The sequence below is a fragment of the Uloborus diversus genome, chromosome 4 (assembly GCF_026930045.1).
Source record: "Uloborus diversus isolate 005 chromosome 4, Udiv.v.3.1, whole genome shotgun sequence".
In the NCBI taxonomy this organism is placed as follows: domain Eukaryota; kingdom Metazoa; phylum Arthropoda; class Arachnida; order Araneae; family Uloboridae; genus Uloborus; species Uloborus diversus.
In genome coordinates this window covers 168,636,026-168,652,953 of record NC_072734.1, presented here as the reverse complement: position 1 = coordinate 168,652,953, position 16,928 = coordinate 168,636,026, and the positions used below count along the sequence as shown (strand labels likewise).

The following is a 16,928-nucleotide window of genomic DNA, read 5'->3' as shown; positions in this document are numbered from 1 at the left end:
TGTTGAAAAATGGTTTTTTATTGGATGGATTGATTCATTTCACAAAAGTAGAAACTAAAAATTCCAAACAAATGAACTTTTTTCATCTTATTTCGTGAGAGTGGAACTTCAAAAACGAAAGGGGAAAGTCTGCGGTTGCCATTCGTCCCGATTTTGATGTCATTTTCCATTTTTACAAGTTATTTAAGCAGTAGTATTAAAAACCAGTAATATAGCCCAATTTCACAAAAATAAATAATAAATAAATAAATAAATAAATAAATAAATAATAATAATAATAATAAACCAGCTTCAGGGGACATGCCTCCTACCCCGTACACTTCTGTCACCCCCCCCCCCTTTTTTTTCATACACCAGCCGCCGATTGGTTCTATGAATGTTCAGAATAGAGAGAATCTACTGAACCGAGGAATTAAGCTGAAATTTACTAAAGCTTTATCTAATAATGTTGCGGTAATTCTTATAACTAAATATTCAAACTGTTTGAAAGAATAAATTTTCCATAATTTTGTTAATAACTAAGTGGTGTTCCACAAATAATGTCACGCTTTGAAGGAGGGGGAGTAGAGGTTCTTGAAATTGGGAGTTTTTGACAAGGGGGAGGGACGGGGAAACAAGAAGTGTGACATAGCACTTTTTTTTATAATAATAATAAGCTATGAAAAACAATGTGACACGTGACTAGGGGAGCAAAGTGGGTTAAGTGAAGAGTGACACATGTTAACAAAGGAGGGAGGGAGTCAAATACGATGAAAAAAAAAGTATGACATCATTTATGAACAGCATCTAAGAGCTAGCTTCCTTATTACGCAGTTTAGAAGGTATTTCATTTTCAAAAATCGTGCTTATGGCGTTTTTCTTGTTATTACAGTAAGGTTGTATTAAACACTAGCTATATAGTAAATTCAAACATTTTAAAAAAGTAATGAAAATAATACAAAATATTTACAAGACTCGAAAATACAAATATTTTTTAGTAAAAAAACTAATTTGAAGCAAATACGGCAGCAATTAATAACGACTACAGCAAAACAACAAAATGATTTTTTTTTCTTGTAAGTAGTTGTAAAATGAGGAATACCTCTTCGAAAACTAAATGAGCCGCGTGTGACATGAAAATGAAAACGGTAAAATACTTTTCATTTTCATCTGCAGCCGAGTTCAAAATGAGCAATTGCCATTTCAAGTTTTGCGCCTCCATGTTGTATTTGATTCATTTCATATGCAACTTTTCAGAGCTTTTTAAAAAATATTTTCGATTAACATATGACCATTAAAACATTGAATTTGGGTGAAACACGTGACAAAGAATGGCTTGGTGACGGGACTCAATTTAGATAAAAAGTGCAGATACGATTTTTGTGCTTAGCAAGGCAGTATGGCAGTGCGGGATCTAGGGGGGAGGAAGCTATGGCTATTGTTCCGGGGGGCAACTTCTAGGAGGTGGCTTGTAGGATGTCTTTTCATCCATAAACCTCACATATTTTGAAAAAGGGGTTCCTTGCAATCATGAAACACGTGCATGCAGTAATCTGCAATTTTGCGCATAAACGCTGTTACTTCTTATTTTTAATGGGGTCGTTTCCGAAATTTTAAAAATTATTTTTTTCTGAAAATGCATGCTTAAAAATATAGAATTTAGCCGTTTTTTAAATAATTTAAAAAGTTTTTTATTTTAAAAAAATATTTAAATCGGTGCGCAGACCAAATTTTTTTTTAAACTTCCGCGCATGTCATCACAAATGATGAACTGGCATTCATTGTTTCCATTAGCGCAGATCGCAATATATAATTTGCTTCTCTATTCATAGGTAGTGGCAACGATATGGTTGATAGCAAGCTTACAGCACAATAATCCACTTTTGAATTATCATAACCTGGAAACGCGGTAGACAGCAAACGTAAATATTCAGCGCGCCAGTGGAATACGCGCCAACCATCGGCGCCCATATGGGGGAAGGGGGAGGGGTGCATGTGGGGGCTCAAACCCTCCTTAGAAATTAGAATTTCTTTGCTTTTAGCATTTTTTTCTTTGCAAAAATGTAGAAACATTTCTTCTCGAATAAGTTATAAAAAATGCCAAATTTTAAACACTCTAATCTGTAATGAAATCGGTTTTCATGGGGAAAATATCCTGCAAAACCATGGGGAAAAAATCTGAGCCCCAAACTTAAAATTTTGCATATGGGTGCCTATGACACTAACGTTCATCATTTGTGACGTCATAAAGACCACGAATGGTTGTCAAAATCGGACATTTAAAGAAAATAATTAAAAAATAACTCTTGGGAAAATGAAAGTATTTTCTGGGTCCATGTTTTTTTTTTTGCTTATTCTATCAACTTCAGTACTTTTGACTGAAGGAAACAACCGCACTAAGCGCTGCAACATGGAAAAAAGCGCGTTAAATGACATGGATGAGTTCAATAAAAAAAAAAAACTGTTTTTTTTTTTTTTTTTGCAAAATAAATGAATAAATAAACAAAATAATAAATATAAGAAAAAATAAATAAAATAAAATAAAATAAATAAAAAATAAAAAAAAAGTTTAAAAATTAATTTGAATTTTGACATCTGGAATTCAATTTATGTTTTTCGGAATCACGTGTGTGTTTGTGTCTGCGTGCAGGCACGAGTGTGTGTGTGTAGGTGTGTATGTATGCGTGTGTGTGTAGGACATAGACGCAACCTGGAGACTGTTTTCGCTAGAGGAGCAGCATCGTGAGGCCGGTCGACGGTGGTGCTGCAGAGGGAGGTGGGGGGAAAATAAAATCATATGAATTCAAAACAGTCAAATGAGAAGAATAAGCACTGTGATTGCTCAAAATAAATAAATAAATAAATAAATAAAATAAATAAATAAATAAATAAATAAATAAAATAAATAAATAAATAAAGATAAATTAATTTGAATTCTGGTCTTCTTGAATTCAAATTATGTTTTTTGCAATCACGTGTGTGTGTGTGTGTGTACGTAGGCGTGTGTGCTTGTGTCCAGGCATGAGTGTGTAAGTATGTGTGTGTGTATAGGCGTGTGTGTTTGTGCCTGTATGCATTCATGATTGTGTGTGTGCATGCGCAGGTGTGTATGTATGCGTGTGTGCTTGTGTCTGTATGCAGGCATGATTGTGTGCGTGTGTGCAGGTGCGTATGTATGCGTGTGTGCTTGTGTCTGTGTGCAGGCATGATTGTGTATGTGTGTGCAGGTGTGTATGTATGCGCGTGTGGTGTGTGTGTCTGTGTGTAGATGTGTGCGTGTGTGTAGGTGTGTGCGTGTGTATGTAGGTGTGTGCGTGTAGGTGTGTGAGTGTGGGTAGGTGTGTGTATGTATGGGTGTGTGTAAGATATAGACGCAACCTGGAGACGGTTTTTGCTAGAGGAGCAGCATCAGGAGGGTCCGGTCGACGGTGGTGCTGCAGAAGGAGGCGGAGGGAAAATAAAATCATAGGAATTCAAAACAGTCAAATGAGAATAATAAGCAATGTGATTGAAATCAATAAAAAATAAATAAGTAAACGAAAAAAAAAATCTTGCAAGTAACGTCGTATCTGATTATTTAATTTTTGAAATTTGTGTTGATCATCTCCATTTAAAAGACCCACTAACCGCCACCGTGTATGAAATACCCTCAACTGACTGTCACGAGCATAACGGGCGCTGCGTCATTCCATCCTAATGAGTTGCGGAAATTGGACATATGTTACGCAAACTCCAGTGCACTCGATGTCGATCGATGGCAGGTTTCCTGCTTCGAGATAATAAAATCTGCTTACTTATTTATATTCTTTTGTATTCGATAATTTAAACACAATCGCTTTTGAATGAGGGGAAGTTTTAGAAATCCTTCGCTTTAATAATCAATTTTTATTGAACTCTCAGCAGACATTATGGGAAGCCATTCAAACTAGAAATAAGTCAAGAAAAATCAAAAGAGTGAAAACGAGAGTGGAACCACTGGTCTAAAAATTTGTCCAACTACAGCTTCCTTGGATAAATCCAATGACAGATATTTTCACAGCGTTTGCATTACACACACTCACTCACACACATAAAAAAAAAAGAAAAACGAACAGTACTATTTCTTTGAATAAAAAAAAAGTTGTATGTGGCTGAACGATCTCCAGACGAATCAGTAGCACTAAAAAAATTGAAATGTGGTACAAAGTTTATGGGGATCTGCCCCTCGAAGCGATCTCTTTGAATTTGGATTTTGTGTAATTAATTTTTTAAGCTTAATTTTCACATTAAGTGTCTGGAAGAGGGGGTGAAAAACTGTCACACGTCTTTGCATTATGTATCAGTTGAAAGAACTTTTTGTTATGCACAAAATGAGGTTAATTTCAAGTTGCTCAGTACAGTCGAGTCCCGACTTACGCGAGGGATGCGTTCCAAGACTCCTTGCGTAAGTCGAAATTTCGCGTTGTGTAAAAATATAAGTATACCAATTTTTTAAAAGCATACTAAATTCTTTTAGACACTTATAAACACCCCTCAAACTGCTTTAAAACATTCCTTAACTATACACTAGTTTCTTAAATAAAGAACTGAAATTTTACTGTATTTAATAAATAAAAAATCTTTTATTCAACATGAAATATTTTAAGATGCACAAAATCAATGGGAGGGATAGACATAAAATAAAACAACACGTTACGCAAAGTTACTAATATTAAAATGCTGCACTGTACTGTACAGTAGATACAGTAATAATATTTATGAGTTACAAAATGAAGATAATGATTTTATGCTCCATGATCAGATCGTTATTCTTATCCAATGCATTTTTAAATAAGGTTGCTTCGCCTTTTCTTTTATATCGTTTCAATTTGGGGCAACAGCCCCTCTTATCTCTTTTATCCACAATACAAGAGCAGCTTCTATTTTAATGATATTTACTTTGCTAGACTGCTCTGCAAGCTTCAATATTGAAAGTAATCTAAGTTCTGAACTTTTACGGATATCTTTTTGTTTTGACTTTTAATTGTACGTATGGAAGATTCACTCATATTAATGTCGTGCTACCGTCAGTGTTTTGCAGTTGTTCAAGCATATCGAGAATCTTAACCTTTTTTTTAAATCAGAAACTTTCTTTTTCTTCCCATCTTCACAAACTTTAGATAAAGGTGCCACTGAGGTGCCAGAAATTTCATCAACTTTAATATTTAGAATGAAAAAAAACGAATAAATGAAAGATGCTGAGTGGTTTTTTGATGCACTAACAACGCGATGCGTAGATTAGTTTGGTGTGAGAATTTTCGCTGTCAGTGATGCTTAAAGGGATGTAATAACATTTACGAAATCAATATTTTGTAGCCAATAACGAAGCCGATAATTCCTTCCAAAAAAAAAAATCCTGTTGTGGACGAAAAATTCGCGTTAGCTCTAAAATTAGTTACTCGGGAAAAATTCGAGTTGTAGCCATATCGCGTAAGTCGAATCGCGTTGTAGCGAGAGTCGACTGTGCATCAAAACAGGAGGTTACAAGTTACAGTTACAAGCATTTCTAATTCAGAGAAAAACCTAAGTTAAACTCGGTCCACATTCAAGTTCTCCACACTCAACAGCTTCCTAGAACACCGTTTCTCATCCTTTTCTGACCCACGAACCTTTAAAAATTCTGCGGACCTGTGATTTCTTTTTTGAGTTATCACGAATTGCTTTTTGTTTTCACTTGACCGATGAATGACGATGTCGATCGAGTACAGCGAGATATATAACTACAATGATGCAGTCTTTACAAGATATTTAAACAGATTCGAATCAAAATTGTTCGTTTTCTTATTTTAGTTACCATAACCCTTTAGCATTAGCATAGGCGTGGGCATGGGGGTCACCAGGGTTACCGCGGTACCGCATTAGCACATAGAAATGAAAGTTAATACAAAAGTTGCTAAAATTTTACTTTTTTAAGTTCATTAATTTCTTACCTCATAGGATTTAAAAATGCTTTTTTTATTAACAATATTTGAAAATTTCCCTTAAACGAGCAAGTATTGGAGAGTGGAGCCTTTCCAAGCATAATACCTCCTGGTACAGTGGTACACCCCCATTTCTGAAACCCTGCGCATGCCTATGAAGCTTTGGAATACAACGATAATAATGATGGTGATGGAAGAGTTGTTGAAATTTCGGATGAAAATTCATGTTTCATTGGTATTCCTTTCAAAGAATACCAATTAATTCAATATCATATTTCATGTATTAAATTTGCGCAATTTTTGCATGTAAATAATATGTAATGTAAATAATATTATTTTTCCATGCACAATAGCGCAATACATGAAATTTGTAATATTATTTTTTAGTAGTAGTTTGAAATAATGATTATAAAAAAACACTTCATTAAAAATTATTTCCTGCACAATAATATATTTCCTGACAATCCAAAAAATATTTCCTAACCTTTCAGAAAATACCCACGTAATTGTTCAAGTTTTCGCTTCTGTCGGCACTCCCGGAGTGCCGTTTTCTTTCATTTCTTTTTTTTTTCTTTTTTCAAGCAATCTCGAATTGCTTATTATTAAAGTTTGACCGCTGAATGACGTCCGCGTCATTTGGTTTTTGCCCACGGGTCCTCTGCAGCACCACCGTCGACAAGACCCAGTAGTTGCTGCTCCTCCAGCGAGCACCGTCTCCACCAGCAGCACTGGACACCGGAATCCGCTCCTCCTGGGTGGTTGCGTCCATGTCCTATACACATACACATTCCTACATACACACCTACACCGCATGCTTATACAGACACAATCTACACAGACACACAACCCTACAAACTTGCACATACGCCTACGCGCACGCACACTGCCGACACACACACACAAGCCTACACACCCACGCACAATCACACGCACAAGCACATAAGCGGCAGGTGCACCAAAAAAATGGGGGAAGGGGAGTCAGAAGAAGAGGGGGAGGAAGGCAGTGCCCCTTAAGCTTTTTTTTTTTTTTTTTTGTAAAATTTGGCTATAACATCAGTCCACCTGGTTAAATGACCTCTAAAATGTGGCATAAGAAATAGGGACGAAAGACCACCGCAGAGTTCCCCCTTCCAGTTCGAAGTTCCATTCCTATGAAATAAAACGAGAAAAGTCCATTTATTTAGAATGTTTATTTTTTTTTCGTGAAATAAATCAATCCACTCTGTCAAAAACCATTTTTCAAGCAATCATTAATTTGTTTCTCTGAAAGATGAGGGGCCAAGGCCCCTTTACTTTTAGAAGTAAGGGGGCCGTTTCTCCCCTTGCCACTCTGCATAAGCCGCCTATGCACACACACACACTCATTCCGAAAATTGGAGAATTTATTCTTCAGCAGGGCCTAATTACTGAATAGGGCAACTAGGCCGTGGCCTAGAGGTCCCCCAAATGGTTAAAATTACTTCAGTCTGTGGCTAAAATTGTTTTCGTCTGTAGCTAATATCGGGAAGTTTGAATTCGGGGGGGGGGGGGGGGCTTAAAAAAGTATTTGCCCTAGGGCCCAAGGGCGTCCATATAGGGGGGCAAGGAGGGGGCTCGAGCCCCTCCCCCTTTGAAATTAGAACTTTCTTGCTTTTAGTACTTTTTTCTTTGCAAAAATGTAAAAACATTTCTTCGCCATCCAGAAATGAATAAATTATAAAAAATGTCAAATTTTAATGACTCTAATCTGTCCTGAAATCGGTTTCCACGGGGAAAATATTTGAGCCCCCCCCCCCTTGCAACTTTGCATATAGGCGCCCATGCTAGGACCCAGGATATCTTAACTGGGCCCTGCTCTTCAATGCGAGTTTTGAACATGGGGCTTCCGTAGCTCAGTGGCAGAAGCTTCATTTTCTCAGCCAAAGGTCATGGGTTCGATTCCCACCGGTACCCTGGGTGTTATTTCCTTCTCTTGTGTAGTGAGACATTACAGTAAGACATCCTACTGTTGCTTTGAGGTGACGATATATTTTTCACTTTCGAACTTTTGTTATTATTATTTTTTTTTTGAGATAAATAGCATTTTTTGCATAGGCAGCTCGTGAGGAGGGGGGGGGGGGCAAGGGAAGCGACTGCCCCTTTACTTTTAAAACTAAAAGAGCCTTACCCCCTCACTTTTCACAGTTAAAAACTAATGATCAATTGAAAAATTATTTTTTATAGGGTGGATTGATATATTTCAAGAAAGTAAAAAGTAAACATTCCAAATAAATTGACTTTCTCCTTTTATTCATAAAAATGGAACTTCGAATTGGAAGAAGAAAGTCTTCGGCGGCCACCCGTCTCGATTTTTGAGTCCATATACCACATGTTTTGGAGGTCATGGAATCTGTAAGGGGCCATTCCTTAATTACGTAAGGGTCCTGAGGGGCAGGGGAGTTACAAAAATCTCTACATACCCCCACACTTTGGGGGGACGGAGGGGTCAAACCCATTCCTACGTAATATTTTCCAAGTCGATATCTTATATCAGAAATCGCGCGAATAGATCATATTTCATTTGCTTCTGGTAGGTAAAAAAGTATTAGGATAAACTATTTTTTTATTTGTTTAACAAAGAATGAATAGTGCAAAATTAAATTAAAGAATCGCATGGCATGTATTAGTATCGCATAATAAATTTTCATATATGATTATATTATTATGTATTATTATCGCATCATATTTAGTATCGCTTCATATATTATATTGAAAAAGAAAATTTTTTGATTTTCGTCAAACTGGGAGTTTTAGTGTAACTGATCGTTTTCTAACAACATTTTGTTGTTTTGAAAAACGAAGTGGAATCTTACGTAAGGATAGGAGTGGGAGAGCTTTGAAAATTCTTACGGAACCTCTTACGTGGATAAGGGGTTGGGGTGGGGGACAAAAGTTGCCAAAATCATCCTTACGTAATCAATGAATGTGCCCTAACGTTGACAGCCTTGAATATAGCCCATTTTTTCGAAACAATAAATAAAATTAAAAAAAATAAATAAATAAATAAAAGGAAAGAAAAGAATAAGAAAAAACATTTTTAGGAGTCACGCCCCCTAACCTCACCCACTTCTTTTGAGCCCTACTTTTTCGGTGAACCAGCCGCCCACGTTTTTCTGTATTACAATTTTTTGATTGCACCTTTCATTGTAAATAGGCACATTTGTTAACGCATAGACTCCCCCCCCCTTGATAATTACTTCCTGTATTATGATATTATTTAAAAAGATATTAGATTTTTTTAGTGTACTCTATGTATGGAAAGAGGATAAAACTACACAGAGCATAGAAATTCCAAATGAAAACAACAACAGCGTATGATAGTTGATACAATAGTATTTCATTCCTTTTAGATAGTGAACCAAACGAATGATGTCACGACTCATATTCACTTTGCAGGGGGGGGGGGAGTCGATGTCGGGTGTCGGTAATATTTACAGAAAGTCTAAATTCCTATTTGAGAAAATTTCAAGAATGTGTTCAGATAAAAAGTTTAGCTTCGAACTCGGGTTTAAATGGAAGTGAGAGGTAACTTGAGTTGAACCTTTTAAATTTTTTTTTTTTTTTTTTTGTTCGAAAAGCCCGTCATTTCTAGTTTTTCCAAGGGGTCAAAGGTATGCCAACCATTTCAAAGATTTCCTAGGGGAAGGGGGACGGGTAGCAAATCTCGAAGTTTTACACGGAAAGAATATCAAAATGCACACATTATATGTTTTACAGATCCAGGAGGAAGCGATAAAGAAACCCCTCCGATAGCCCAAATGATAGGCCTGGTAAAAGGTTACACTTATACATAGGCGTCGGAAGCGGGGAGCTGGGGGAGCTTGAGCTCCCTCTATAATATTTCAGACCGGCTCAGCTCCCCCGGAAAAATTCTAACCGTATAGCTTTTTGCAGTACATTGTCTATCTCAAACCTGATTTCAAAAACGAGATCTACCTTTTTTAGGAGTTTCCACATAATAACCAACAAAGAAAGGGGAGAGATTGAGTGGTCAGTACGGTCAGTACATTTGTGTTTCCCTCTTTTCAAACCTCTCGATTCCCGGAAGAAAAAAAAGTATTAAAGACAAGTTATCTACATAGGGGTGTTTTCCGCCCTCTCCACTTTGAGCTCGTCTTTCGCAAGTGTATTACACATTACACTGTAGCTCAGTTTAATGTTCTTAGTTTTCCATGCCAATTGTATCTCACACTTCCACTAAAAAGAGATAATCGTGAGCCAGTTTTGTATTTAAATATGAAAGGTGCTCCAGACACGTATCAAAAAGAGGGTTTCTAAGGTAAAAAACATCTGACCTTCCGGACGCTATTTAAAGAATCTCCGAAGAATCCTTTTAAATTCGTTTATTAAAACAAACTTGCAAAATATGAAACGAAAGTTAAATTAAAATACTGAGTGGTCATATAATATTTTTTGTTTGTTGCAATTATCAAAAAAAAAAAAAAAAAAAAAAGAAAAGGAAAGAAAGAAAGGGGAAAAAAAAATATGCAGAGGAAGAAAAGAAAAAAGTCCAATTTACAAACAAATTTATTTAGCATTTTTATCCATCGTTTCTTTCTCTTTTTTATTTTTTTCATTTCTTCATAAAAAGTTCAGCCCCGATCAAAGAAAATTCTTTAGCGAGTTCTCAAAAGTTTAGCAATGTAGTTATAGAACAAAAAATAGTTCTAAACTAATTTTCGAGGGATTATGATCGTTTGTTTCGGGTGTTAAATTCCACGTTTCGATCAAAAGATACGATCAGATTGCGAAAATATCATTATTAGATGGTCTATCGAAAGCAAAAGTGATCTTCTGTCAGGGGACATAGACTAAAAGCCTGATATACATATTCTTCGAACAAATTTTTAAAATTCTATAAAAGTTATATTTATTATTTTTGATTGAAAATATTGTCAGAAGAAACAACCTAAATCAGTAACATACCCAGAAATTTCTTTTGCGGATACATATCATTGCTGTGATTAAAAAAAAAAAATCCAGAACTATTCCACGGTAGAAACTAAAAAAAAAAAAAAAAAACTTTTTATCCATTATTTTGTTATATTTAAACCATGAGGGATTAATTTTTTCATGAAGTTAAAAATTTGCAAAGATAAATATAATTTAAAGAATTCTAAGGTATATTAGGCATTTATAAGGTATTCTAAGGTAACAACACAGAAACAAAAATTCTCACTAATCAAAATCGGTAGTGAAATCTTCATTAGAATATTTATAAAAAAAAAAAAAAAAAAAAAAGAACTTTAATAATTGTAAACACTGTTACGATGTTAAAAACTGCGAGTTTATTGAAAACAAAAATTTTTTTGAACATTTAGACTTTATGAAGTTACATTTATTCTTATTTTTTTGTTTTCTCAAAATTAAGGGTTTTTTTTTTTTTTTTTGTCACAGATATGTTTTCATGCTAAAAAAAATGCATGTGGAAGAGAGCACTTGAGCACTCCTCAAAATGTTTGAGGTTCTGGGAAACTTTTCATATCCATTTTCACGATTAAAAACGTTCCTTTTCACTTATTATTGTTAGAAAAAAGCACCAACAATATTTCATAGTTTCTCTGAAGTACTTTTACTAACATTTATCTGCACTATACAACGAACGTTTTATTTTAACACATTTCAGGCGCACTGTTTCTCTTCTCCTCTGTTTCTAGTTCTCATAAAAGAAAGTCTTCTAAATGCTACGCTGCAGAAGCCCTCCCCTACCTCCTAAATTATTAAAAAGCGTTGCAATGTTCGTTTTTAGAGAGCGATGCCCTGAAAATTCGCGGAAGAGAACCCATAACTGAACACCTTGCCCTCTACAATATGATAGATTATATAATATTCCGTTCAATTTCAAAACATTGCTATGCCTCTAACATTAACAAATATGATCTATCTCGAATAATTTTCGGAGAGCGACACCCGAAACTCCTATCTGATATCAAAAAAGAAGGATGAAAATTCAGTTTTTAAAACTACAATTTCTAAAACTTTAAGGGGAAGGAATCTTTTCCAATAACCTCATTGAGGAACGCTCTCTAAGACTTCAATTTCTAAAAAAGTCCTGAGAGCCCTAGAACCTCCCCCTTTCCCTGACATCATTGAAGACTGTCTTCAATTGCGTTTTTGGAACTTCAATTTTGAAATATTGGGAAAGAGATGTAAATCGATTGAGGACAATCCTTGAGTCATATCATTTTCCCTAACGTCATAAATATGGTCTGAATTCGCGCTTTAAAGACATAAATTCCGAAAAATTTCCAGGGAGGGCATTCGAATATTTTCTCTCCTTAACATTACCAAAGACCGTCTAAACTACGTTTTTAGAACTAAGATTTCGGAAATTTTCCGGGGCTGAAGTCCCAGGACGCCCCTATTGATATTGTGCTCATCTTCGAGAACTGACCGATCCCCTTCCAAAAAAAAACCAGAAGTTTTATCACCTCATTCTCTCCATATACTATTGAGGCGGTGAGAAGCAAGAGGATGTACATGGCAAACTTAAAAATTTGGAGATAACCAGTACAAATAGTAGAGGAACCTTTCCTCTGTCTTGGAGTGAGAGATAATACTAGTAGCGCTGGTTGGTGCTGCTGTACAGCATGATTTAGAAAAAATATCAATGAAGGCTTACCTGAGACGTTATCTTTAAACGCGTTTTACTCAAAACTTGAAAATATCCACTTACATCCCTTTGTTTCTCACTGCCTCAATTTATATGTTAGATATGATTGAAAACATTACTGGGAAAGGGAGAGGAAGACGAAGGGATCGACAATCATTTCAAATAAGAAAATTTTTTTCAAGTGCTCCCCCCCCCCCCAGTAAGCAAAATATCTTGCCTCAGTATTGCATAAAGGTTGACATGCAAGAAAAATCATCTTGCATTAATACTGCCTCAATGTTGTTATGTTACTCCCTTTATGCTGTCAGCAGGCTGCCACAATATTGACTGACAAGGTGTATGCAGCATAATATCAGGAAAATATCAAGGTAGGCTGCTTTTGTAACATTGCATACGTATTGATATGACAGGATAATATCAAGATGTTGTCATGACAGCATGAAATCAAGGTCTAGGCAAGATGATCTTGCTTTTGTAATATTGCATACGTATTGATATGACAGGATAATATCAAGATGTTGTCATGACAGCATGAAATCAAGGTCTAGGCAAGATGATCTTCCTTTTGTAATATTGCATACGTATTGATATGACAGGAAAATGTCAGGATACATTGACATGACAGTATGAAATCAGCACGTTTGCAAGGTGTTTTATCCATTTATTTATTCGTATTATTTTCACTTCAAACTCGAGAATTAAATTTCATTCTTTAATTATTTCTGTTATTCTTCAAGATAGTTTTCTAGCCTGAGAATATTTTCTTAAAGCTGACATCTGATCGGAAATTCATATAAAGATATTAATAGTACTCGCAATTTAATTTTAAAAATGAAAGTTTCTTCGTTTTGCGTAATACTTGACTTATTTTTTTAAATTCATGCTTCTAATTGTATTATAAAGACATAAAATGCCTAGTTAGGAATAATTGCGGAAGTTTTTATGGCACATTTAAGAGTAAAGGTAGCAAAATAATAAATAAATAAATAAATACAATAAAGTACATTTTCAAATGGATGTCAGCATTGAAAATATCCCATGGACAAAACATATGAATTTATCTTAAAGAATAACATAAATACCATTGAATAAAATTAATCTTACGTGAGATTGAAGTGATAATACGAAATTCTTGGCTTCATGCCCTTTGTTTCGAAGTCTAGGGACGAAAAAAGTTATTTTCGGCCATTTCTAACATTGATCGCACATCGTCTGCGATATGACTTGTTTAGTACTATATTAATAAACAAATGCAGTTATCAGTCATTCATAAGTTTTTTCTAAAACAATACTATTCCACACTAATAACTAAGCAACCAACTTAACGAAGCCTAAAAGAATGCAACGCCACGTGCAACACCTCTGAACCGATTGAGGTCAAAGCAGGAAGAATGTGCCAGCAATGCGAGGGACGGTGGGTAGACAGAACTGTGCGCATGCGCATGCGCAAGTATCAACGAAGGTCCACCTGTTCTATTGTGTACTAATTATCTTGACGGCGACAGCATGAAATCAATATCATCTTGACGGCGACAACATGTACGCAATGTTGTTATTGTAAGGTAATATCAATATTGATTTTTTAAGATGAATGCAATGTTGCATACGTGTTGTTATTGTAATATTGCTTTTTAATCTTTATGCAAGCTTTATGCAGTATGAAACACGTCAATATTGACGCCGTCAGTATAATATCAAGATCTGTCAAGGTTGATGCAAGAAATTTTGCTAGTAGGGCCCCTCCCACGCCAAAAAAAAAAAAAAAAAAATCTGGTGGCGCTACTGCTTTTGTGCCTTGGATCCCTATCATGAGCCCCAGCTCCCCCTACGTTTATATACTTCCTACGCCTCTGCACTTATACTCCACAGGTGCCCAAGAAGAGGAAGGCTATGGCGTAGCCTCTTTTTTTTTATATTTTAAATTTATTATTTATTTATTTTTTGTGTGGGGGGGATCAATTTTTCGAGCTCTTCACTGAATTTGAGAGAAAGGTTCACCCTTGCTCTTGTGGGTGGATCGGGGGGGGGGGGGAGACACCCCTGCATACTCTATGCATATTATCAGCAACAACCAAGCTTAAATATGTGTAGATGCACTGTTTTCTCAAAGCACAGGGAGAGTTTCTCTCGTAACCCCCCCCCCCCCCAAAGTGACAGATCTGGTTAGAAAATATTTTTTTATAATTTGCACTCAGACTACGGAGAAACGTCATTTCTTAACGGGCATTAACGTGATTTAAATAAGGAAGTTCATTCGGGTAGAAAATAGCAACTTTAAGCTGTTTTAGGATACTGAATTAAAATTTAAAATATTCTGAATTTTTTGAAAATTTTCAAAATTTTCCTTGTAAATTCCCGAGCAAAAGTGTTTTTTTTAACCAAAGCGGGGGGCGGGGGGGGGGGGATTATATCATTCCAAAATAACAAAACTGCATATGGCAACATCACTACAGATACGTCTGCTACATTGATTGAAAAAGAGAATTTGGCAACAGTTATCTACTGCCGTATTATGGACTTGGTTCTGTTTGTATTTGAAATGATTAATGGATAGTATACTTTAGGTTAAATTGGACGAATGTGTAAATAATTCTACACAAAAGCGTTACGATAATGATGGAAACTCCAGAATCGATTACGAGAGTATACGAAAACGCCGATCGTATGTGCATTTTGTTACTATATTTTCATTGTTATTACTAGTTGTGTAATTCTGAATTTCGAGCATAAGTTCAACATTTTCTTCGGTCTTTCAATATTAATTCCATTGAAGGGGAAATTGAGCTCAAACCCCTCCCAAATGTTATCCTGATTTATGCCGTAAACTGTTGAAGAAGTTTGCACTTCTGCTTTTACAGTTTTTTTTTCATGTATGTCCTTTAAAAACAAGACTCTCAGCTTTTACTTTAAAACACCTTCATTTTTTGAACTGCCAATATAAATAACTGTCTTTATTTTTCCATAAAAGTGATTAAATATGTGGAATAATTCATATTAGACTTGATTTCTTTATCGTTCTGCTATCTATCGTTCAATTATCTAATTCAATCAATACTAATTAAGAAAAGGTATTGCCACACGTATTTATTTGCAATATTTATCCTCAAATACCTTTTCGTAGCTGAATTATTCTTATTTTTTATTTAACTGCTAATGAAGAGTTGTTTTAAATGTAGTGTTAAGTTACTTTATAAATTTTGAAACCTTTGTCTCATTAGTGTGTTGATCAATTATTTTTAAGATATTTTGCAAGTGAATGAACTTTCTGGAGAGGAAACTGAAGAAATAAAGCGACTGAATGCGGAACTGAGAAGGCTTCAAACGGAATTAGATGAATATCGTTCATTAGTCACAGTTGCCGAATGTGAGAAAGAAAATGTTTATGAAACGGAACAAAGAAAACATGAAGAAGAACGTGCTTCATTTGAAAGGATAATGCAAGGTAATTTAAACTAGAGATGGAACGAAGTTCCGACCACTTCGGCAATGCTTCATCCTGACCGAATCATCAGACTTAGATAAAATGAAAAGCTTTCTACGAACACAAATCCTAACTGGAAAATTTTCTGCAAATAATTATTTTGCCTAACTGACCCTTGAATAAAAAATTAAATTTATATTCAAATATGAAAGAGACAAAAAAAAAAGTACTATAAATCATTTAATTTTTATTTTTTATTTTTACAATAACATATAGTTTGTGTTTATTTTTCACCAACTGAAGAAAACTGCCAAAACCATTATTTTTGTTACACATGTGCTTTAAAAGGCTTTTGGAGAAAGGTTTTAACAGAAATAAACTCTGGGATTTTCTTAAAAATTCCCTTTATAATTTTTTTTTTTTTTTAAATCAATGTTAGCAGTTTGAAAAAAAATTTCTGCAGAGCCAAAAATTTTCTGCGAACGACGTTCGCACGTTCATCTATATTATGCAAGACTGCAAATCATGAGGTGTGATTTGGCCACTTCAGCCTTAATAATTTGTTTGGAATGCTCATTTTATTATTATAAGTATTGTATGTAAAACATTGTCCTACACGTTATACGCAATTGCACCACACAATAGAGCATAGTATAGAATTATATTTAAGTAAAAAGTCTGTGTGTAACAAACCCTTAGAACCACAAACTATCCAATAGTTAACAGTGTATTCTGTTTAACTTGAGAGTTGCTAAGAGATAAATAAGTGACATTATATTATATTTAGTTAATAATTATATGAACATAACTTTAGTTGCTTCAAAATGAAGCTATTACAGTCTGTTGCATTCTTTAAAAAATTCTAGCTTAGAAATTTACTAAGAAATAGCATCCATTTTAATATCTTATGGGACAGTTGTGCCAGTAATGAGCATCCTTAAGGACTTTCTTTTGAAAT

General features: G+C 35.0%; 1 protein-coding gene across 1 annotated transcript in view; it reads left to right on the top strand.

Annotated features, from left to right (window-relative positions):
* Positions 1-15,124: 15,124 nt before the first annotated feature.
* The window catches only part of LOC129220529 (rab GTPase-binding effector protein 1-like), a 37,459-nt gene continuing 35,655 nt past the window's right edge, over positions 15,125-16,928 (top strand). Inside the window, 2 exon segments of the mRNA XM_054854956.1 lie at positions 15,125-15,211; positions 15,791-15,991. Coding sequence (XP_054710931.1) covers positions 15,163-15,211; positions 15,791-15,991 — 250 coding nt within the window. The 5' untranslated portion in view covers positions 15,125-15,162.